Source organism: Motacilla alba, chromosome 13 (genome assembly GCF_015832195.1).
Source record: "Motacilla alba alba isolate MOTALB_02 chromosome 13, Motacilla_alba_V1.0_pri, whole genome shotgun sequence".
NCBI lineage: Eukaryota > Metazoa > Chordata > Aves > Passeriformes > Motacillidae > Motacilla > Motacilla alba.
Window position 1 is genome coordinate 13,719,134 of NC_052028.1, and position 23,191 is coordinate 13,742,324.

At 46.4% G+C, this 23,191-nt stretch overlaps 2 protein-coding genes across 7 annotated transcripts in view; one reads left to right on the plus strand and one right to left on the minus strand.

Moving 5' to 3' along the window:
* The window catches only part of CYFIP2 (cytoplasmic FMR1 interacting protein 2), a 50,052-nt gene extending 26,861 nt beyond the window's left edge, over positions 1-23,191 (plus strand). For 5 of the 6 annotated variants that reach the window (XM_038149925.1, XM_038149920.1, XM_038149922.1 and 2 more), the window contains exons 22-31: positions 440-639; positions 1,116-1,203; positions 8,087-8,230; positions 9,072-9,162; positions 9,818-9,948; positions 13,040-13,112; positions 13,629-13,723; positions 17,647-17,885; positions 18,302-18,449; positions 19,011-19,178. In XM_038149925.1, the coding sequence (XP_038005853.1) occupies positions 440-639; positions 1,116-1,203; positions 8,087-8,230; positions 9,072-9,162; positions 9,818-9,948; positions 13,040-13,112; positions 13,629-13,723; positions 17,647-17,885; positions 18,302-18,449; positions 19,011-19,178 (1,377 nt within the window). Of the gene's footprint in view, positions 1-439; positions 640-1,115; positions 1,204-8,086; positions 8,231-9,071; positions 9,163-9,817; positions 9,949-13,039; positions 13,113-13,628; positions 13,724-17,646; positions 17,886-18,301; positions 18,450-19,010 lie in introns of all 6 variants that reach the window. The other variant, XM_038149924.1, reaches the window with a different exon arrangement.
* Positions 1,234-8,073, minus strand: FNDC9 (fibronectin type III domain containing 9). The gene has a single exon (XM_038149927.1). It carries the CDS (start codon positions 2,691-2,693, stop codon positions 2,031-2,033), a length of 663 nt encoding a protein of 220 aa, XP_038005855.1. The 5' UTR covers positions 2,694-8,073; the 3' UTR covers positions 1,234-2,030.

The window sequence follows — 23,191 nt, forward strand, 5'->3', positions numbered from 1 at the left end:
TATCTGTGTAAATCATAAGGTGGCAGCAGTTAGACTTTGCAGAGCTCATATAAGAGAGTCCTGTAAACTGGGAGAAGGAAATCTTGCTTTAATTCCCAGTTGGATGATGGTGGCTGTGACATTGTTCGTGTGTACAGGATTTGCTGTCTTTGATATGTTACAGGAGCATCAGAGTCAAGCAGTGTAAAATTACCAGTTTCCACCTTTGGAGGATTCTGAGGTGAAAGCCAGCCGGTGCTTAGTGGGGAACAAATTAATTTTACTTCCTGCAGGTTCACAAAATACTGGACCAGGACCCCCTTGAGTGGAAGTGCAATTGGCCTTGGCCGCTGAGTTAAATTGATGTCTTTAGTTCTGCGTGCATGTGGATAAAAAACCATTCCCCTGGCAATTAAATCAGCTGTTTCTGTTGCATTTTCTGCTGCTTTATGTGCTGCAGGAGCTGGAGTGGCTCTTGGAGATCAATCGCCTGACTCACAGGCTGCTGTGCAAGCACATGACTCTGGACAGCTTCGATGCCATGTTCCGCGAGGCCAACCACAACGTGTCCGCGCCCTATGGGCGCATCACCCTGCACGTCTTCTGGGAGCTCAACTTCGACTTCCTGCCCAACTACTGCTACAACGGATCCACCAACAGGTGAGGAGGGAAAGCAAGGCCTCCTGGAGACCCTGCTTTTCTTTCCGCAGCGTCAAACCTGCCATGTAAAATTGACATGTATTGTGGAGAGGTTTGTGCTCCCTGTGGGATGCAACAGTTACTCTTAAAATGAATTTGAAACCCACCATCTTCTTTTGGTCTTGAAAACGTTAGTAACAAATTCAAGCAGCAGTTAGACAGTAATTGCAGTGGCTGAGGGTTGGTTTGCTCAGCAGGAGAGCTCTGGTAGCTGCTCAGATATTGTTTACCTGCCTGCCAAAAATGAGAAGAAATGTCTGTTTTGGTAAGTTTTACACTACCATCAGATTGTGGCAGGATTTTGCATTCCTGTTGGTGTAGCTCAAGTGATGAATTCTAACTAGCCTGCAACTGCAGGTCATCCCAGACCATGCCCTGTGTGTGTGAGTTAACCAGGCTCTGACCACTTCCCTGCCCATCTCCCGTGCCTGCTGCAGGTTTGTGAGGACAGCCATCCCCTTCACACAGGAGCCCCAGCGGGACAAGCCAGCCAACGTCCAGCCCTATTACCTCTACGGGTCCAAGGTCAGTAAATGAGCCACAACAGCCAGAGGGATGGGTGTTGGAAATATTTATTTAGGAAGAGAAAGAAATGCAAGGAGTGGTTCATTTACAGAGTGGTGGGTGTGAATGAGCAGGGTCACATTGCTGTGTGCAACCAAACGGACATGCAAGAAGCAGATTCATGTGCTGTTGCTATTGATTTTTCGTATTCTTCTCCATAAAATGCCCATGTTAAGGTGTGTCAGCACTGCTCTTGCTTGGTGTTGACACTGAGACTCAGTCAAATCCATCTAAATGCACAGGGAAGTGAGCAAGTTGGTGCTCTGATGCAGTGATGCTCTCCAAGGAAGGTACCACTTCAGGAATCCCATTTTCTGTTCAAAATGGGAATTACTAAAATACTTGTGTGTGCACTACTTAATACTGACAAAAAGCTTTTTTCTCAGGCTGCAAGGCTGTTTATGCAGGCACTACAAAGGCATGGGCTGTGATGCTAGTGGAGGGGCAGTCAAGTGTGAAACTACTTGAGTGGAGTTTATTTCTTATGCACATTGATTGATGACTCTGAAGTGAACCTACAGCACTGATGCACATGAGCTAATGACACTACAGTCTGCCAAGCCTGGCTGTTCCCAGAGAGCTGACTTGGTTTCTTCTTAAAAATGTTCAGCAAATGAGAGTGTTTTTGTCACTTGACAAAAATCTTTCTCCCTGTGACCAGTGTCTCTGCCTCATGTTCTACCCTGGGACAGACAGCTGCCATGGACACACAGACAGTCCTCTTGGCAAGAGTTGGAGAAGAGCAGGACAAACCAAACCTCTAAGCAAGATTTTGTTTTCTTTTGCTTTCATTGAAGGCCATGCTGTGGCAGGATGGCCCTTTTATCATCGCTGTTTTTATAGGAGAAAAAGCAGTGAGGGGAGTTATACGGGCTCTCCTTCACGAAACTGGAGCTCCTCATTAGCACAGTGGTCATGGGCACTTCCAGGAGCTCCTCTCTCAGTCCATCACTCAGTGGCTCCTCGGGTGAGACACTTCCTTCCCCCGCTTCTTCGGGGCTGCTGTCGGGGTGCTTCAGCCTGGCAGCCCAGCGGCACCGCGCAGACCAGAACTGCAGGCAGCCGTAGGCCAGCAGGGCGAGGAAGCAGAGGAGCAGGAGGCTGCTCACCATCCACATGGACGCGGTGGGCTCGTGCTTGGAGCCACCGAAAACCAGGGGGATTTTGTCCAGCGTGTGGAAGGTGGTGCAGTGGTTGCTGGAGGGGTAGGAGTTCTTGCAGGTGATGCAGAGGACGTAGATGGTGGAGGGCGTGAGGCGGTGCAGCACCAGGGAGCTGAGCGGGTGCGGCACGCGCTCCTCGCGGTGGAAGCTCTGCCGCAGGTAGCCGGCAAAGACGCTGTTCCAGTTGGGGCGGTACATGACGTGGTAGTAGTTCTCTGGGCAGGGGCTGCTCATGGCCCAGGACACGGTGGCACTGGTGTAAGTGATGTTGTGCACCTCGATGTTCATCGTGCCCCTGAAACCAGATGCGGGGAGAGGCTCAGGTTTCTGATTTGTGTCAAAGCTCAAAAGGACGCTGACATCAATGAAGTCTTTCCTTACTTTCCCTTAGATTGGACTCAAAACTATCCTGGCTCACTTAGGTTACATGCTAAAATGACAAAAGACAAATCCTGCTGTTGCCCAGACTACTGTATCACTCTGCTTCATAACAAAAACATCCAGTTGGAGCACAGGGTATAATTCTTGCTCCAGTTATACTTTTTTAAAAATCTCTGACTGCTTGTCTGTATCAGAAATTATTTTAGCTTTTTGTTTCCCACAAAATAAAAATGATAATGCAAGTGTGATTAGCATAAAGTGATGATTAAACTCGCTTCAGCTTGCCTTGTGAAGCTGCCAATCAACAGATATTTTGATTTTACACCTAAATGCCATTTAGAAAGCTCCATAATGGTTAATTCACTGTTTTAAGTTGTCACTGCATTTTCTGTACCTTCCTTGCTTAATAAAGTATAAACTCTTTCTGTTTCTGCAGCATCTCACACTGCAATATCAGCATCTTAAATGTGAAATCTGTAGGTTGGTAAAATATAAAAGCAGTGCCTTTAGGGAAACACAAATATATGAATAGTAAGAACAAAGACAGAAAAAAGACACTAACAAATTTAAACATTTAAACTGATTTGAGCCAGAGCCAGTGAGTAGTAGATGATGATCCCTGATGGTACAATGTCCTGTAGTTTTTTGCTACTCTCTGAGCTGTGTGGCTGTTTAGCAACAGCCACAAATTACTTGAGAACATCACTCCTTTAGATCCCCAAAGTGCTCTCTGAACCTCGCTGCAGGGTTCTCTCTCCTAGCCAGAGAGTGCTCAGAGCAGCACCTCCATTCAATTGAGCTGGTTTAGTCTTTCCTTTTTCCTCTCTCTAACAATAACTAACTTTCCTTTCATTTACTCAAGAAAAAGCTCATTCTAATGACTGCTAATTTGTCCCTACATGAGGCTGCACATGCCCATGCTGAGCCCTCCCAGAGCCAGCACTTACCTCCAGCCACGTCCTCAGTGGTGACAGAGGTGACAGGTCTGGTGACAGAATGCCCTCAGCAGTGCCTTGCCAGCACTCACCTCCCTCCTGTCTCTGCTAAATCCCTTCCCTGAACTCCCTCGTTTATACCCAGCTCGGGCTCCGTCATCTCTCACCATGGCAACCAATAGAAAAGGATGGGCAGGCATCTTTGAGTGATTTGGGAATGTTATCCCTAAAAGCTTCTGCCTGAGAGAAGTGTGTGTCTCCAAGGCAGGAAAAAAACAAGCCAGGTAGGTTTTTTTTCTGGCTTATTTGGGTCTTAATTTTCCCCTGTATCCACAGACCCCCAGCAAGACCATCACTGAGCCCAGCAGGCTCTGGGGTTACAGACATGTTGGCACATGGTGTGAAATCTGGGATCCTGACCTGTGGTTCCCATTGACTCAGAGACTTTGTCTTTAATTCTGTGATTTCTTGCACACTTAAACTACTGATTTAAGTTAGAGCCATAAAGAGTACATTTTGATCCCTGATGGTGCTGCAATTTCCAGTAGACTTTGAATATTTTCTAAACTGTGTGATGGGAGTAGGAATTGGGTTTGCAAAGACTTTGACCTCCTGCTGAACTGCATGGGATTAAGACCTGCTCTTCTTTGAATGCCTCTGATTTGCAGACAGCTTGGGGATGTCCCCTGTCGGTCTGGTGAGAGGGCAGGAGGGAGAGGCAAAGCCAGTGCCTGTGCTGTTCAGGGGAGCAGCCCGAGCCTGGGGCCAGGAGGGGACAGATGGGCCTGGTAGGGAGAGGCTCTGAACAAGTGACTTGCTCCTCTCTAAAGCCAAAATGTGCTCCAGAGGAACTTTCCCAGAAAAGTTGATGCTGAGTCTGGAGTTACTCATTCCACTTTCTAAGACACTCTCAGCTGTTGCACTGGAATTAGGTTGGCTGGGAGCCCTGACTTGTCTTGGGCTGTGTGCAAGTTCTTTTTTTGTCTCTGAGTATATTTCTCTTCCATTAGCTCTTCATTTTTCCAAGGGAATTCTATATCAATCAGTACTATCTATTATCTCTCTCTGTGTTCAATTTTATCAGATAAAACTCTTCCTGCCTTTCCTCAGGTGAGCTCAGACAGGTCTGAGTGATGGCCAACAGCAAGGTCAAAGACGTGGAAATAGAACTGAGGTTTGATTTGCTTCATTTGTTGCTAAAGCTTCTCCAGAGCATTGCTGGTAACCTCCTGAGCTCCTAAAGCAATGCTAGGGCCTGCCTTGCCCACATGGTCTCAATTTCAGATGGCTGTCCCTGAGACCTGGGTGCAGGGTGGGCTCTGTGGGACACTGGGAGCTCTGCCCCATGCTGCAAATCCCAGCATCCCATCCCCAAAACCTGCCCCTATGGCCCCAAACCAAGGATGGGGCAAACCTCCCCAGTGTCTCCAGCAGCTGCTGCTTGCAGGAAGTGTCAGGGTCAGGCTTTTGCTTTGGTCCTCTGAGGGGTCAGAAGTGGCCACCGAGCACGGGGGAGTGAGCTGCGCTGTGCTGTGCAGCCAGCTTGTGCCTTCAGCTGCTTTGTCTTAAAATACCCACTGGTGTCATTTTTTACATCCTACAGTCTCTACCCCAAGCTGTGTATCTCACCCTTAAATGGAGTTATATTTTTAATTGCTGGCAGAGCATTATTATTAGACACAAGCCTGCTGTTAGAGCAGTGTATGGCTCTGCAGAGAGCTCCAGGAGCCCACCTCATCCTGCAGACAGGCAGGCGTGAATCATCCTGCTCATCTGCAGCCAGTGCACATCCTAAAATGTCTCTTCTCCCAATCAGGCTAATTGCTGAGACCCCCACTCAAGGGAGAAGCTGGCTGGGAGCTGCTCTCCAGCCCCTTTGTCCCACTGAGGAGTGAGGGAGTGCTGCCAGGTGGGGGCTGTGCAGCAGCACCAGCTGCTGGCTGCCTGTACAGCCAAATATCAGCCCTGCTGTGGGAAAAACCTGACCAGTTGCACCACAGCTGGTACCAGTGGTGGTAGCCCATCCCAGGGGAACAAGGCACATGCACAGACAGAAGTGCCCTGGCCATGGAATAGCAGAGAGGCCTCCAGAAATGAATGTGGCTTCACGAGCCCACTGAAATAAGGATTTTTTTTTATTCCCCTAAGCTAGGATGGGCTAGTGTGCTGAGTCTGGGGAAATAACAGGGTAAGGGAGCCTACAGGGAGGTGTGGAAGGAAGATGCAAGGAGCCTCTCTGGGCCACTTGGCTCACCCCTGCAGCACTTGCTTTCTGGGGACACCCGGGGCTGGGACAGTGCCTTGCAGAAGTTAAAGCAACAAAAGCTGTGGGAGTATGGCTGGGCTGGGGCCCTGGAGCACTGACTTCCCTCTGGGATGGTCATGTTGGCCATTTGGCAAATGTTCCAAGTTGGGCATTACCTGGTGTTTAAACAGAAACACTTTTCAAAAAAACACATTGCAGTTTTTCAAATGTATCAGGGTGCATAACCAGTGGCTTTGGGTCTGTCTCTACCAGATTTTAAAAGACTTGGTTATCTGAGGATGCAGACAGAAGGGTAAGCAGGGTGCTCAGTTCTCTTAAGAGCTGGTATCCAAGGACTTTGAAAGTAGGCTTCTGTCTGCCTAAATAATTCTTAACTCTGACACATACTCACATACTCAGGGCCTTTTTTTTCTTTTTTTTTTTTTTTTAAGTTTTAATGGGAGAGAAAAGTCTTGCTTACTGTGAATGAGTCTCCAAGGCAGTCTTTCTGCACTTAATATTGTGTTTCAGGGCTATTTGCACCTACCAGGAACAAGAGGTGAAATTACATTTCACAGAAAATAGGGGACTTTTTAGCTGTGCCTTATTTCTGCTGGTTCAAAGAGCACTTAGGAATTACAGCAGGTAACAACCTGCTGGACCAGATCTGTAGGGCTGTGACAAAATGAGGGAGAATTAATTGATTAAAGTAACTGACAAGTCTGTGAAAGCGTGGTCAGTACACTGGTGAAATTCTATAGCTGAGAGCAAAAGAAAATACTCTTCCAATTTTTAGCCAATGACTTTGTGACCCATTAGCAGCTCAGATGAAATGTTAAAGGTAAACTTTGTGGAGTGAGTCAGGAGTGGAGGAAGACAGGAGCCTCCAGCTGGGGGTATTGCAGCAGTGGTGGAGCAAAGACAACTTTTTGCCCTGTTCTGCTACTCCAGCCCTTGCTCCCTTTCACCCAAACCTCCTCAGTGCCTTCATCCCTCTGCTCCCTTGGCTCCATTACTGGCAGGAAAGGGGATCCCTGTATATCTGCACTATCCACAGGGAGGCATTTGGGATTCAGTCTAATTTGTTTCCTTATCTTTGTTTTACCTGTAGGTAAGCAGTAACCCAGGGTTAATCTGTGCTTTGTTGGAAGGGACACTATGTGCCAGGATCTTTTCTAGGATGGCTTTTTTGCTGTTCCCTGAGGCTGAAGTGGAGATGTCATGGGGGAGAGTGCAGCCCCTCTGCTGGGCTGAGTTGTGATGCCAACACTTCCATTGCAGAGCCCTCTGAGCATGTGGTGTCTCAGCTAAATCTGATTCTCAGTACTTCCCTGCAGAGCACACAAGTGAATTCATTTCCCCTACTTCTCTTTGCCTCACACCAAATGGATCCTGTAAATACTCCAGTAATGAAATGTTGCAGCAATTTCCATGTTTCTAAGATGACACTGATAGAGTACATTCCTGGAAATCACTTTCTGTTCTCTGCTGCTAAGAATTTTTGGGGGCAATGTCCTGGGCACCATTCTTCCCAAACCAGTGTCAGATTCTTATCCTTGTCACAGATCCATGGGATGTCTGTTAAGTAGAGGCTAATGTAAAGCTTTGCAGGATACAAAAATGATCTTTTCTGTATCTTTTCCATCTGCCCTTCAACTCAGTTGCTTCAGTTCCTGCTTTTCTTAATAAGCCTCATTTAAAGCAAGTGCTCATAGTGGAAAAAAAAATGTCTGCTTGAATGTATGTAAAACTTTTCATTTTAGTGGAGAACAATTTGATTTTGAAGAGGCAAAGCGCCACTGAACTGAAATATTTGATTGGGAGTGTATGGGAGAGTAAATTACCTTGGAAATGAAAGTGGTGTTGCTGTATAGGAGGATAATAAAACCTTGTGACATGACAGTGTTGAGGTTAGAGTATATCTGGGCACATAGGAAGAAAAGCAATCTTTTCTCCTACAAGAAGCAGAATGGGAATGGCCATTATTATTAGTAGTAGTATTATTATTTCTCCTCCTCCTCAAAATTTGTAGTGATGGAACATAATACTGTGATAAGAGAATTACGGGTCTGGTCAGGAATTAGAGGTCCTGAAACTGTCACTGTGCTTCCAATTTCCAGCCCCTCAACATCGCCTACAGCCACATCTACAGCTCCTACCGCAACTTCGTGGGGCCGCCTCACTTCAAGACCATCTGTCGGCTCCTGGGCTACCAGGGCATCGCCGTGGTCATGGAGGAGCTGCTGAAGATCGTCAAGAGCCTGGTAATTCTGAGCCTGGCCCTGGTGATGGAGAAACCCCAAAGCCTGGATGGGGGCAGGCCGGCAGGGTGGGCGTTGGGATCGGGGTGTTGGCATCAGGGCACCGTCGTGTCTCTCGATCCACGCTGGAACACTCGGAGCCATGGGCTGATTTTCACTGATGAGGAATCCCAGTGATTCCTGGGGGATGGTGGAGTGTCTCAGCAGGATCAGACAGCATTCAGCACAAAGATTTTATGGTTGGCTAAATGGAATCCAGTGCATTATCTCATGTAATGTATTCACAGGGTGCAGGTGTGTAACTCCGGATGACAGCAAGGGCTTTCAGCTAAGCAGTGTGCTCTGCTCTAATCCATGTATGTCCAAACCATCTGATCTGCAGAAACTTGCTCTACATGAATGTAAATTCATTATTAAACTCTTGAGTATCCAGTGATCATTCCTCAGGTGGAAGGAGCATTTCCTGTGCTAGGGAGTGAGTCCTTTGGCAGCTCTGGTGAAATGCTTTTTGGGTTAGAAGCACAAGTCCAGCTGCATCTTACTCTGAGCCTTGTTTTGGTTTTCAGCTGCAAACAATGCAAACAGAGCAAGCTGTATTTTGAAGTCGAAAATCCATGCAGCTGGGATTTTTTCTTTGGGAGGAAGCTGTAAAAGCACTCTTGACTCCATACAGTTGGGCTGAATTTCATATTTGAGTGAAATCCAAATTAAGCAAGTTCTTCTCAGACTGCAGCTAATGTTTCATCCTGTGCTGTCAGATGTGGACCCGTCCACAACCAGCCTCTTTCAAAACCAGTGCCAGGAGACCTGGAATTCCAGTTTAACCTCCCTTTGTCTCCAACAGCTGCAAGGCACCATCCTGCAGTATGTGAAGACTCTGATTGAAGTAATGCCCAAGATCTGCCGCTTGCCAAGACATGAATATGGCTCTCCAGGTGGGTGCTGCTGGGAGGATCCTTGAGCAGGAGCTGAGCCACGTGTTGCTGCAGCATTTACTCAGGCCCACACTCATAGTTAATCCAGGCTGGGCACCTGTCCTGCCAGTGCCACTTGCAGCCAGGTTTGCTGGGACACTTTCAGCTGCTCTGCTCTTAACACTGGAACATGTATAGGAAACCTTTCCAGGAAATCTCCTGCTGGAAATTTCCTTTTGAACATACAGATGGTTGATAAGGGAATGTCTTCTGGTAGCCTCTCTTATGTTTTCAGGATTCTGTAAGCTTTTGTGAGTTTACTGGTATTTTTTAAATGCTCTGTTTATCTGGTGAAGTGATTTTTTGCAGCATGGCTGCAGTCAGAAGCTGTGGCTGCTGTACATGAGCCAGCACCAAGTCATCCATCACAGTCTGGAACCTCTTTCCTCTGATGAAGAAATCCAGGGAGTTTAAATGACTTATTCCCTATTTCCCAAGGCTTACTGAAATCGGGATAAGGCACTGCCTATTAGTTCTTTCCAATGCCAGTCTCTGTGTATCCATTTAGCAGCTGAAATTTGTGCTTAAGGAAATACCTGACACTGATCATCTTTTCATCCAAATTACCAGGAAGTGATTCCAGTCTCTTTCTGACCGTCCTTCCTTCTCTGTTAAGGAATCCTGGAGTTCTTCCACCACCAGCTGAAGGACATCATTGAGTATGCAGAGCTGAAGACTGACGTGTTCCAGAGCCTCAGAGAAGTGGGCAATGCCATTCTCTTCTGCCTCCTTATCGAGCAGGCTTTGGTAAGGCAAAACCCCCACACCAACATCGTACCCGAAATTTCCAGCTCAAGAGTAGAAGTGCAAGGGGGTTCTCCAGCAGAAGAGTTTGGGAAGTGTTACTTTCCAGCTTCTTGTGTTCTCAGGGTCTCTCTGGGGCTGTGTTATTGGAGTCTTTGGGCATGTGCATGGGGATGGTGTGTGTTGGCACTGGGTCAGGCCTCTGGGATGGCTGAATCTGAATACTGCAAGATCCAGATTTCATTCCTGGACCTAAAGCTTCCCCTTGTTTGTCCTGCTTAGAAATAAAACCAACTGGAGTTAATTTCTAGATTGTAAGCTCTCTGGGGCAGGGATCAACACTTTTATATATACATATTTGTACAGTGAGAAGTAGATTTGATCCCTCTGCTCTTTTGGGGTGCCAGTGCAATGGAAACAACCTGGTTGATTGTAATGGTGGAATGGATAAAGCAATCCAACAGGAAGGAAATCAGCTGATGATATATGTCCTAGGACATCTTCACTGAAAATTTGGCTGGAGTAACAGCTTGGTATTGCCCCCTGCACAGGAGTTTTACACATGAACAAGTCTCTCAGCTCATGTGATACCCTTACTAGTGTGGGGCAAAGGCTGTGGCTGAGTGCCACTTACCTTCTCAGCTTCTAGTTTTTCATATAACAAATTTACCAAGCAATGAATTTATCTCATAATTTAGCCCAGAGCCAGCTGAGGAGTGCTCAAGAACACAGCTGTACATTAAATGGGCATACTGTGTCATAATGATTTGAGCAGGGTTGTTTTGGTTTTTCCAGAAATATTTCAAAATCACTTCCCTAGCCTAAGGCAGAATTTCCAAGCAAAACCAAGGGTTTTGTTCAGAGCAAAGCCATAAGAAAGTTCAAAGATTCCAAGTTTTATCTGGCACAGATAGAGCACAGAGAAAACTAAAAGTTTCTGCATGTCCTCAAAATGGATTTTTCTGCCCTTGCCTTTGCATTTTAACTCCAGATCTAGAGACTTTTAATTCTTGGTATAGTGTATCAAACACATTCAGTGAGCAGTGGTTGCATAAGATGAAGACAAGAGATGTGTATCACCCAGCAGCTTGGCTGTTACAGAATTTTATAGAATGACCAGAGTTGCCAACTTTATTCTGGCAGTTTCTGTTCTTTTTGTGGCTTTGTCAGTGCTTCCTGCTGTTCCCAGTGCTGGGTTTTCTGCTGGATGTACTGCATTTGCCTTTCCTATCACATCTTTAATGGGACACTCAAGGGACATGGTGGTTTCTTTAGAAATCTTTCATTTCAATGCAGAAATGTTCCTTCAGTCCCAGGAACTGTACATCAGCAGTGTGCTGGCATTTTAGAATAGCAGAAAATAAAGATGATGGGAGTCCTTTAAGGTTTTGGGGATCCTTTAAGGAAGGCTGCCCATCAAAGTCCACATCTGCCTACTTTCTGTGCCAGACAAAGTCTCTCCCTCTTGGATCCTCTGTTTTTCCTTGCAGTAATAGGCTCGGAATGCAAAGCCCTTTTGCATGCAGTGGGCACTGGTTCCCACTTGCTGTAGGATGTCAGATGCACAGAGCCATCACAGAACAAGATTTTCCCTCTAATGGAGCTCTTGTGCAGCAGGAGGAGTTGCTTTTATACTGCAGTTACCTTAGAGCTGAGTGATCTAAGGCTGGTGGTATTTGCTGGCAAACATGGCTCTGATGCAGATATCCAGTCTGCTGCATTTTACCCCCTTTTTATTGTTCAAGTTTGAGGAATGAGGGGTTGCTTGGGATGAAATTTCTCAGCAGAGTTTGTGCTCTCGGTTAATGGGCCTTGGGGAAGAGGTCTGTTAATAACATGACTGATTTTGGGACAGGTATGAGGTGAATGCAGGCTGCAAATGGCTGAAAATGCTCACTTTGTTAGAGGAAAACAGCAGTGGAAGAACATTCACCTAGGAATGAACAGTGTTTTGCAAACAAAATGAGCAAGGTGGCAGGCCCACTCTGTTAGCATCAGCACCTCTGTGCCCGTGGAGGGGCCCCAGACTGTTCCTGTCCCTCCAGCACTGTGTCACAAACTGCACTCCCACAAACTTGCTCTCATCCCAGCATCCATGCGCCAGTGCAGCCTCCTGCAGCTCCATGCTCCACTGTCCTGCTGGCTGGAAGGGTGGTGTCCACCCCTGCATCCCAAACAGGCCCAGCCCAGTCATTCCATCCGGGCCCCGGGTTCCTCCTGCTGCGCTGTCATGATCTGCTTCCCAGTGTGTCTACATCTCTCCAGTGAGCTCAGAACTGAAAGCATGTCCTGGGAGTAGGCTTTGGCAGGAGCAGCCTTGTTGTGACACGATGCCTCTGTGTTGAACAGCTTTGGTTTCCTCGCTGCTGTTTTCCATTGCAGACTCGTGTACAATGTACTGTCGGCCATCGCTCCTCAGTCTCCACCTGCCTCTTTCTAGGTTTCTCCTCCTTGTGCATCTGTGTTTGGGATTATTTTTTCCTCAAGTGCATTGGCATGCATCCCCCAAGGTGGCATCTCATGGTGTTATTCCTCTCTGGACTTCTGTTTTATTCTTCCTGGTGCCCGCACCACTGGGATTCTGGTAGCCCTGGCTGAGAACACCACACCACCAACCAAATAATTTCAGAGCAGTTATGATGTGCCTATTTGCATAAGAGCCACATGTCAGTGTATTTTTCATGTACACTTCCTAAAACAACTAAGCCAAAGGGTAATTTCCACCTGGGCACTCTCTTAAAGAACAGGCTGCAGGAATTCATTCAGGGTAAGATGAAATGGAAGCCTCCATATTCTCTATCCCCCTCTTACTTTCAGGGCTAGTAAGCAGGACAGAAAATCAGCATAAAGGTCTGGCCTTATACAGGCAGGAAGTAACTTATTTGAGTTAGGGAAACTTCCTGACTGAAGCTGAAGTGTTACTTCCAGTTTTAGATCATTTCAGTTCAAACACTGGAATTACTACTGAGCTGGGTTGGATCTGAATAGGTGCTGTAGGTGTGAATTGTTGTAGTGTTGCCCAGGCCCCTGAGCCATTCACTCTCCCCCATAGGTATTTTTTAACTTACTTTATCTTTCTTTCTTCCTGCCTCAGTCCCAGGAAGAAGTTTGTGATTTGCTGCATGCTGCTCCCTTCCAAAATATTTTGCCCAGGGTCTACATCAAAGGTAAGAAGCTGAGAGGGAAGCAGTGGGCAGACTCAGAGGTCTCTGCCCAGAGGCTGTTTTCTCTCCCATCTCTGCTGAGGATTAGCTCTGACCCTGCTTCCCCCTCCAAACAGCTCAGTGGATACAGCCAAACGTCAGGTGCAAACAAAAGCCAGGGGTGCATTACCTGTAGCATAGTTACAACCTGAAACCTCAGTCAGTTCGGGGGTTCCCTGAAGGTTTGGAAGCCATTTCACAGCCTCTTTGGAGAATGGCAGCATGAAATGCCCATCTCAGCAGGAGTGCTCGGCAGCAGGGACGTGCTTTGGACGTGTGTGATAAAGCTGCTGCTGAGACTGCACTCGCCCATCCCTCCCTTCTCCGCATCACTGGCCCCTCATTGCTGTGGTTTGGCTCCCTGATTGATGCCACGGTCTCCTCGGATGGTTGCTGGGGGGCAGCTCTGAGCAAACTCGGCGGAAAGTTGCGGGTCTCCACTTCCTCCTCTCATTTCACTGTTTGCTGCTCGCTTGACAGAAGGAGAACGCTTGGAGGTGCGCATGAAGCGTCTCGAAGCCAAGTATGCCCCACTTCACCTGGTTCCCCTAATAGAGAGGCTGGGCACTCCGCAGGTAAGGATTGCATTGGAAGGGATGGCTGTTGGAAACTCGTAGCAGTCCCCACATGGCCTGCTTGGCCTTGGGAAAAGTGATCCTTTTTTTTTTTTTTTTGATTGATTGATTGATTTTTCCCACAAAACATCAAATGGACGAGCAAATCCGAATCCTTGCCCGAGCAAACATTCTGAAGGGAAATTTGTGAGCTGGTCTGGGGACCGCACACAATTTGTGTGTTGCTGCCTCCAGTCAGGAGAGTTGGCAGGGAGCTGTAAGGCAAGTGTGCTAGAAGCCAGTTCTGAATCAGAACAGCTCCAAAAACCTCTTCATCTCCACTTTAAAAAGATGGAGAATTGCTGGAGTGGTTTGAGGAGAATCTTTGCAGGGCTGTCCTAACAATCTATTGCCATCACTTTTGGGGATCCCGTTTTAGGACTGCAGTGGGGTCCATTTAAGCTCATCCCTGTCAAGGAATACATCTGAGAATGGTTTCCCTCCTAGCACATGCTTAGAGCTTCAGCACATGCTTTAAATTACGGCTCCATTTAAGTATCTTCTTGAGGTGGGTCTCAGCTTGGGAAGGATCTCTTGTGCAGAAACTCAGTACTGTTTGAAATATCTCCCTAGACTGATCAGTGTAATGGGCAAAATTTGAGCTCCATTGATAGTAATAATCAAACTTCAAGTGCCCATTTACTTGGGGTTGATGGGATAAAAATCTTTCAAGTATCAAATGAATCAACACCCTTTTCCTGTAATGTACTGATGAAGGAATGGAACGAACACTCAGCTGGTGTAGGAGGTGACAGATCTATGGCAGGCAGAAAGTGGTTGTTATTTTTTCCTGTATTTTTTTCTCATGGATCAAGGACATTTTGAACTTTGCATCATTGGAAATCATCTGAAACAGAGAAATTGGCTGGGTAACTGAGGACTTTATCTTACTCTGTAGACACTTCCTTTTAAAGGAAACGCTCGAGAAAAACAATTCACCTCTGTGTTTTCGTGTCTTTGTGTTGGTCTTTCTCTCTCTCCTTCTTTCCATGCAAAATCATCATTGAATTCTGCTATTAGAGTCCACTCGTTGCTTATCTCTGCTGTAGTTATAATGGTGATGAAAACAAAAGATATTTCATGTCCCACTAAAAAGTTATTTTCCTGTAAACTGTTCCCATATTCATCACACAGGTACAGTTGGGTACCAGATTTTTTTTTTTTGAGCTCAAATGTAAATGAACACAAGAATTGCTTTCTATAGGTGCCTCCATAGCTTCTAAGCTTGCTCCTTTTATGCAGTTTTGGACATGCATTTTGGAAATGCAGTTTTGGACACAGGCCATACAGGATTTTTTCCTACAGAATGCATAAATGTCTTGTCACAATTGTCCAGAATCTAAGCTGAAGTTGCCTGCCCGAAGCCTCTCCCAAAAGGTGGCCTCATGCATGTTATAGTGGGATCTATGGGTTTTTGCAGGTTTTGGGTAGGGTTCTGGCAAGTTCACCAGTAAACAGGCTGTAAAGGGGGTTCAAAAACTGGAAAATCAAAACTGGATTTGTGCAATGGCAGGAAAACTGCCAATGATTGTTGTAAATAATTACCTTGCAGTGGAAATCCAGAAGCAGCTGTTTGATGAACCATTTGTAAAGAACATGGGGGGGGGGCAAAATGGTTCATTAAAGGAATGCTCTCCCTTTTAATGCTGACCATAAAGGTATTTAGTGAGAGGTTTTCAAAAGTGCTTGGTCAGTCTGGTTTCTTCCTGGAAATAATCAGAGCATTTGCTTCTGAAGACAGAAGGAGTCAGTGAGTCAGCACAGTGGCATCCTGTAGCAATTTACCTTGAGAGCATCCTTCCTCTCCTGGTTTTAGAAATCAGTGGGACCCCGACTGTGAGGCAGCTCTGAACACAGGACCAACAGCTCTCCAGCTGCTTTGCCTGTCTTAAGGTATCTACCCTAGGATGGTAGTCCTGCATCAAAGACTGGTTTTACTGTGATGAATCTTAGAACCAAATTCTGTCTGTGAATGTGTGTAACTGAGTGGCACTAGCTACACTGAAAGCCAGATGCATCCCTTTCTAAATTAAGATCTCTTCAGAAATCGTGTACTAAGATCACTGGAGAAGTTTGTTCTCAAAAGTGTCCCTTTTATCACTGTTTTAGCAAACAGTAATGCTAACACTTAATTTATATTTGAAATGGCTCTGTTTCTACTGTGCCCTCATTTTGCCATGATAGATCAGTGTGTGCAGATCTGTGCCCAGAAGAGCTTGGGGCAGGTGAGGACAGGGGCAGTGTACAGCCTTTAGCTAAAAAGCTGGATGAAATAAATCTTTGCTTTACTTGCCAAGCAAACACAGGCAGGTGTGTGCCATGGAACCAGTGATACTGTTCTTGCTTTTAACAGATCAAGGGATCCCAGACCAAATGTGGCCTCTGCACGTGATGACAGCTTTCCCTTGATATTTGCTATTGGTTGAACACTAATTAAGCTGAGGTCCCCAGAACATCCTTGAAATTGTGGCACAAGCAAGAATTGAAACGCTTCTTATTTCAAGAGCAACCAAACTAAAAATGCTTGAGGTTACTGCCAGCATAAATTGATAATCAGGAATGGGGATGTGCAGGCACATTCATGCATTTTTCAGAGTGAAATGAAGATGACCCAAGTAAACCAAGCATAATTCATGTTCTTCATGTCTGGCTAGGACATGTGCCTGCCCCTTGTCCCAGCTGCTGCGAGTCCCCATCATGACTGATTGGGATAACATTTTTATAGGCATTGCAGGGACAGCTGGAAATGGAGCAAATGCTTTAAAACTGCTTAAAGCTCCAGGAAGTCCTCTGGGATAGGCAGGGTCTCAGTCAATGTCACGCTTGTTCTGTGTGCCTGTTCCAGAGGGGTGGGAGGGTGAAGGGCTCTGCCTGTGCAGCCGCTCCTCTGCCGAGGTGAGCAGGGCAGAGCCAGAGCCTCCCACAGCCACAGGCATGGCTCCAACAGCACCCAGCTCCATTTCATGAGTTATTTTGGCAGCGCTGCAGAGGGAAGTCAGTCCTGCCCCTGGAAGAGCAGGAAATGGGGCAGCTGAGAGGATACCAGGGCAGAGAAAGACCTCCATACTTGCACCACTCAGTGAGCTTGGGGGAAGGCCCTGCTTGCCTGTTTTAAATCCCTCCTCTTTTTTTTTTTTTTTTTTGTCCTCCTGGGGAGCAGTGGGACCAAAATGAAGGTTTGGTCTCTTTAATTTGCCTCTAGTGTAAAAGCCAAAATAACTTTATCCAGTGGAGCTATTCCAGATTTGTATATCTAAATCTGTGCAGGGATGTCACAGAAATTATCCACGTGTGTAAAGCTTCCACATCTGGGAAAAAATTATTTGGCTTTCTTATAAACCAGAAGTTTTTCAGTATCAAGTTTGCAGTGGCTTCTCATCTTCCTCAGAGCTTTTTGACCCTAACTACAAAAGAAATCAAGAGGGCCATAGGCTATCTGCATTTTGAAGAGATGATGGCAATGTCCTGGGAAGCGAAATGTCCCTGTTCTCTCCTGTTTTATCTTCATAATCTGCAGAAATCATGAGACAAAACCCATTAAATGAATCATGAAATGAAAATCTTGATACAAAACTCTGAGTAGCATTAACAGGGCAGAGCAGCGTGCTAGCAGAATTAAGGATCAGTATTTCTGGTCAGAGCTTTGCCTTCAGCTCTGGCGTTCTGACGTACATAGTTCCTCCACAAGATTCTGAGGTGGGTGAATAGAGCAGAGCACCGCATTAATCCTCCTGTTTGAGGGATGAGCATTCCCTGTTGGGAAGTTCCATCGGAGGTAAGGTTGGACCTCCCACGAGGTGCCTGGGGAGCGACCAGGCAGCGTTAAACCCGGTGGGCGTGGGTCACATCCTCACTTGCGTCCCTCTGGCTGTCCCTGTCCTCAGCAAATAGCCATCGCCCGGGAGGGGGACCTGCTGACCAAGGAGCGGCTGTGCTGCGGGCTCTCCATGTTCGAGGTGATCCTGACGCGCATCCGCAGCTACCTGCAGGACCCCATCTGGCGCGGGCCGCCGCCCACCAACGGCGTCATGCACGTGGACGAGTGCGTGGAGTTCCACCGGCTCTGGAGCGCCATGCAGTTCGTGTACTGCATCCCCGTGGGCACCAACGAGTTCACGGCAGAGTGAGTGTCCCCAGCCAGCCCCTGGGGTGCCCTCAGCTGCAGAGAGAGCCTCTGGAGGTACAGGGGGAGTGCGGGTCCTTGGTGGAAGGACTTGGTTGTGCTCAGCTTTGTATCGGAACAGCTGGAGGAAAGAGCAAGGTAAAGGGATGTGCCCGAGGTGACAGGGCCAACAACCCAGTACTGTGTCCTCACCCATCTTACCCTGTGGTTCATCCTACACAGCCTGGCCTGGGTGAAATTCTGTATTATCTCCCTCTGGGTTCATTTTCTCTAGGTGTATACTCACTTTCTAGGAGCAAGACTGAATCTGATTTCCCTAGGAATTCACCCAAGAAAGTTCCTGGTGCCATGGTACTTCTGTTGCCTAACTCTCTCCTGTCATGTCTCCCCACCCATCACCCTGCTCCTCCCTCCAGGCAGTGCTTTGGAGATGGTCTGAACTGGGCAGGTTGCTCTATCATTGTTCTCCTTGGACAGCAACGGCGCTTTGACCTCTTCGACTTCTGCTACCACCTGCTGAAGGTGCAGAGGCAGGATGGGAAAGATGAAATCATAAAAAACGTGGTAAGTTGAAGGGTAAGGTCCCAAAGGCCCCAAACCAGCACACTTCTTTCTGTTTTCTATCTTGCTTTGTCCAAACTCATCAATTACAACAAAGCCTGGTGTTAATCTTATTCCTACTGGCTGCCCTTGCTGTAAGGTTTCCATCTGCAGTCTCAGCAGAGAGGCCAAGGTTTTAATTAGCTTGAAAATCAAATCTTTTTTCTCCCAAAGCTTTTCCCTTCTTCCTGGGGTTGGGAAGCTGGACCTGAGGAGCTAGTATTTCCAGCAACCATCCTGTGATCTCGCTGGCTTTATCAATAAGCAGCTGGGAGCCTAGACTTTGGAGTGGTTAACTTAGGACCACTCAGTGATCCTGTTAATGCTCTGTCTTGAGTCATCAAACCCAGTAATGAAGCGAGTCACCGGTCCCTGCGAGGTGCTAAGTGGAACAGGAACATGTGTTAGAGCTGCTTTGCCTCAGCAGAGCTTTCCAGCAGCAGGGCACAGGTGCTGGTACTTCCTAGCTGCTCAGATGACATAAGACCCTTCATGTGCTGTTTCTCTCCCTCACCACCCCTCCAGCCCTTGAAGAAGATGGCCGACAGGATCAGGAAGTATCAGATCCTGAACAACGAGATCTTTGCCATCCTGAACAAGTACATGAAGTCGGTGGAAACAGACAGTTCCACGGTGGAGCACGTGCGCTGCTTCCAGCCCCCCATCCACCAGTCGCTGGCCACCACCTGCTAGTGTGGACACGGACCCTGCGTGGGTTGGGAAGGGAGCAGGGACTGAACCCAAACCAGCTGGAAGGGGTAAACTTGATGGTGTGAGGCCTGACAAGGGAGTGAGGCTGGGTCTGCCTCTCCACACGAGGACACAGCTTCCCCTCGCCCCGTTTGAGTGCATGTTCCTCTGTGCCATCCCTGTGATCGGTTTTACTCATAGCTTTCGGACTTGAGGGGGGGTGGGGGGGGGTGGGCAAAATGTGCTTTTCTTCCATGAAGTGCTCCCGTTTTCCCTGTGATTCACCCAGTCCACACATCTCTCTGAAGCCATACTGCAGCCTCAGGTGGGAGAGCTCCACGCTCCCACGGCACCGGGAACCCGCTCCCACCGCAGAAGCAGCGGGACAAATCAACACCCCCGTGACATGTGCCACCAGCCAAGGAGCTGGAGGGGCTGAAGACAAGTCCCTGATCCGCTCTTTGAGGGAAGAAGGGGTGAAGGCAGGATGTCACCCATGGCAGTGCCCTGAGGATCAAGTGCTGGGTGCAGAGGAGCCCTGCCAGGCTGGTCGTGGATGGATACCTCACCCAGCTTTGTGCTCTCTGCTGTGTCCTTGGCCTTTCCAGCAGTTGTTTTCATGAGCTTTGGCATGTGGGCTTGAAGATAGCAATGATGCAGTCACCAGATAACTCCTCAGAACTTCAGAGAGCTGGGGAAACAGAAAACAGCCTGGCTTTTTCCATGCTATGGGACATCCACTTATTTTAATGCAGAGGTTCTCCCCTGAAGACACATCTTCCATGTGTCTGGTTTATCTTCCAATAAACCAGATTTCCTGTGGACTACAGAAGAGGCTGCATTCATGTGAATGTGCTCTGAAACATATTGATTTGGGTGGAAATAATCACTGGTGCTGACAGGATGTAGGTGTAGTTACCTTGAACATGTGGGATCTTTGTTCTTCAGCCAAGGGTGAGAGCCAGGGTGTGTAATCTGTGTGTGTTCTGGGACGCTGTTTTCCCTTGGTTTAGACAAATTCCTAGTGGCACAGCAAACAAATACCTTTCTCCAGAGAATGGTGACTACCAGCAGGGCTTAGGAAACTTCCCATCACTCAGAAATTATGTGATTGTCTAGAAAAGATAAAATATAGGATAAGCTTTAAAAAATACCCAGAATTTTCCAAGTTCGGAGATGTTCAGAGACAACACTGGAGTCTGTTGCCTTTTCCCACTCAGCTAATCTAAGATCCTGATATTGAAAACAAATTCAGGTGGAACTTCAAGGAGGATTTCATAACTCCTGGTCTAACCTGCTTCTAACCCTCAGCAGTGTCATTGGAGTGATACAAAATCTTGTGCTTGATGTGAAAGGAGATCAAACCATGTGCTCCAAGAGAAAATTATGCCAGCCTCACCACTGGCAGTGTTTCCTCAGCTCTAGCCTGGCCACAGCAAAAATTGCTGTATTCAGATGCGGTAATATATATATTTATTCCATGCACTTCATCATGCCTTGTAAACTGCATGCTGTTACAGATGTTAAAAAGGCACAGCCTGGGCATTCATTCTCTCAGAGGGAGCCTATAATTAATTAGTAGAACTATCTGAGCTGGAGTTTTTGTCTTCAGAAACAACAGCCAGCAAACTAGTGCTGGCAAGAGGAGATCTTGGTGTGTGGCATGAGTTTGTGCTCCCAGAGTCTCATCACCTACTCCCTTGATAATCAATAATCAATACCCCACACCTGACAAGTGCTGGGCATTTTCACATCTTGAATTTCCTTTTATTACTGAGACAGACCTTTTCAGCTGCAGGGAGGAGATTGTGCAGCACAGTAATCTGAGAGTAAAATGAAATCTCAGGAAGTCTGGCTGAAATCTTGGAATGGCAGGGAAGGACCCAGCCCAGCACGGCGAGTTCTTTCCTCCATGTCAAGAGGAAGAGCAGCAGAAGAGCATCTGGGGCTTGCTCTCTACTTACTCTTCCACTAAGGATGTCAGTTCTGACATTCCATCATGATCCAACACTTCTACAGTACTGGAGTGAGGGTATCTAGAGTTATATATTTTTAAAAGGAAGAGAAGAATCAAGCACTTTATTTTTTTGTGGAAAACAAGACGCAAGGAAGATAGATCCAACCAAGATCCTGTTTTTCCTGACCTAAATAGCAAGTGCTTGTTATTTTGGTATGAAAGTCTTGCTGAAAAGTTGGCACAAATCCCTGTCTGGCTTTCAGAGCCACCTGTAGGCACAGCACAAATTAAGTGTCCTATTACATCTGACAAGCTGTGGAATGCTGGAGTCTTCTTGGAAACCAGCATGAACAAGAAGTTGCTACAAAAGGATGGACTGGACCAAGTGGCCCAGTCTCAGCTACCTAGACAAAATGGGATATAGTAAGGTGAATTTAAATCCCTCTTTTCATCAGTTTAGGTCTGGAGTGAGCCATTAGATATTTCACCTAATAATCTGTAAATCTGTTTACATTTTCCTGTAGTTTTGCCACAATTCCCTGCAACCCTGCAAAACACAGTTGCACTGGAAAGTTGTTATACTTGTACAGGCTGTACTTGAAAGAACAGGTAGTTGAAATCTATTTGTTGCCCTCACATTTGCTAGCAAAAATGTAAAATCCCTCCGGATTCCAAGGGATTAAATGTTTTGAGCAAAATATCAAAGTGCATGAACAAAATGTAAAGTGTTTTGACTGTAGAGTGTATGCAGATCTTTTGCCTTGTTGCTCAAGTGGTATGAGATATCAGCTAGTAATAATCACAGTCTTAATTTCTGAGATTTGATGTTACTGTCCTTTGATTATCTCAAGGATTAAGGTATTCCTTAGCTTCAGTTTTCTCACCCTCTTTGTCTGTCTATGAGAAAGGTCCAGGCTTAGGTCTTTAAACAACTCAATGAAAATAGATTTTTTTTTCCTCACGTGCTTTTTTAAATATCATAATTGTTAATGGAAATAGGGAAAAAATTTGTAAGAGTAGGGCTAAATAGTAACAGGTTGCCAGGGGGTCAGGGATATTCCCCACACTTGCAGACTTTCTGCCAAGTTTGGGAGTCTTCCTTGCAGTTGTGCTTCAGTCCTGTATTTTTCAGTCTTTTATAATCTGCAGACTTCTAATGTTGTTTTCTTAGGGAAATTGAGCCCTGTCTGAATCCTCCCAAGTCCACTGACAATGGACTTGATGGGAATGGACTTTTTTACCTCTATTTTCCTGCTTATGCTAAAGTAGTCTGCAAACTGCCCAGCACTCACCAGCCACCACTTGGAACGTCTACTCCAAAGACAGGTTGTTGGATCCATAGAGGAATTACAGGGAGGAGAAAGGATGGCCTGTGTCATGAATGAAGTCAGACTGGGTTATTTTAATATTCCCTCTGGCTTTGCCTTTATAAAATGTGACTGTTGGCAGTGCACATGCTTTTCTGGGATGATGCTACACTTGACTTGCAACGTTGCAATAGAAAGGGGAAGCAAACTAGATCAAATTCAGCACTTCAGTGGTTTTCCTTTTAAATTCTGACAGCACTTAGTAGCACTGAACAACATTAGTCCTTTTCCTCCTGCATTACTCCAGTCCAGTAGGTTCATGTGTATTGGAGAACAAAAGAGAAAAGAATCGAAGGTGTAAAAAACCAAGAAAATATTCTCAAAAACTGTTGTCAAATGTACCATATTTGTATGAAAAGCTGCTTGAGTTATTTTGTACAATGAATTTTATTTATGGTGAGGTATATTTACGCTTGTGATCTGATACAGTGTTAAATTTTTGATCCATATTTGCTATGCAGCTGAAGATGATATTTTTGTTTCGTATTATTATTATTTTTTGCTGTTGTTCTAAAATTCAGCCAACAGAAGCTTCCATCTCCATTAGAAGTGCTTCTGCAAGAGTAAAGCATCTGATACCTGGTGATATGTCCCGTAACACAGCAACCAACAATGTGTACAACAAATGTGGGATGACTTTTGTGATGAAGAGAAATAAAAATTGGGCTCATTCATGAAATGGGCAGATTTAC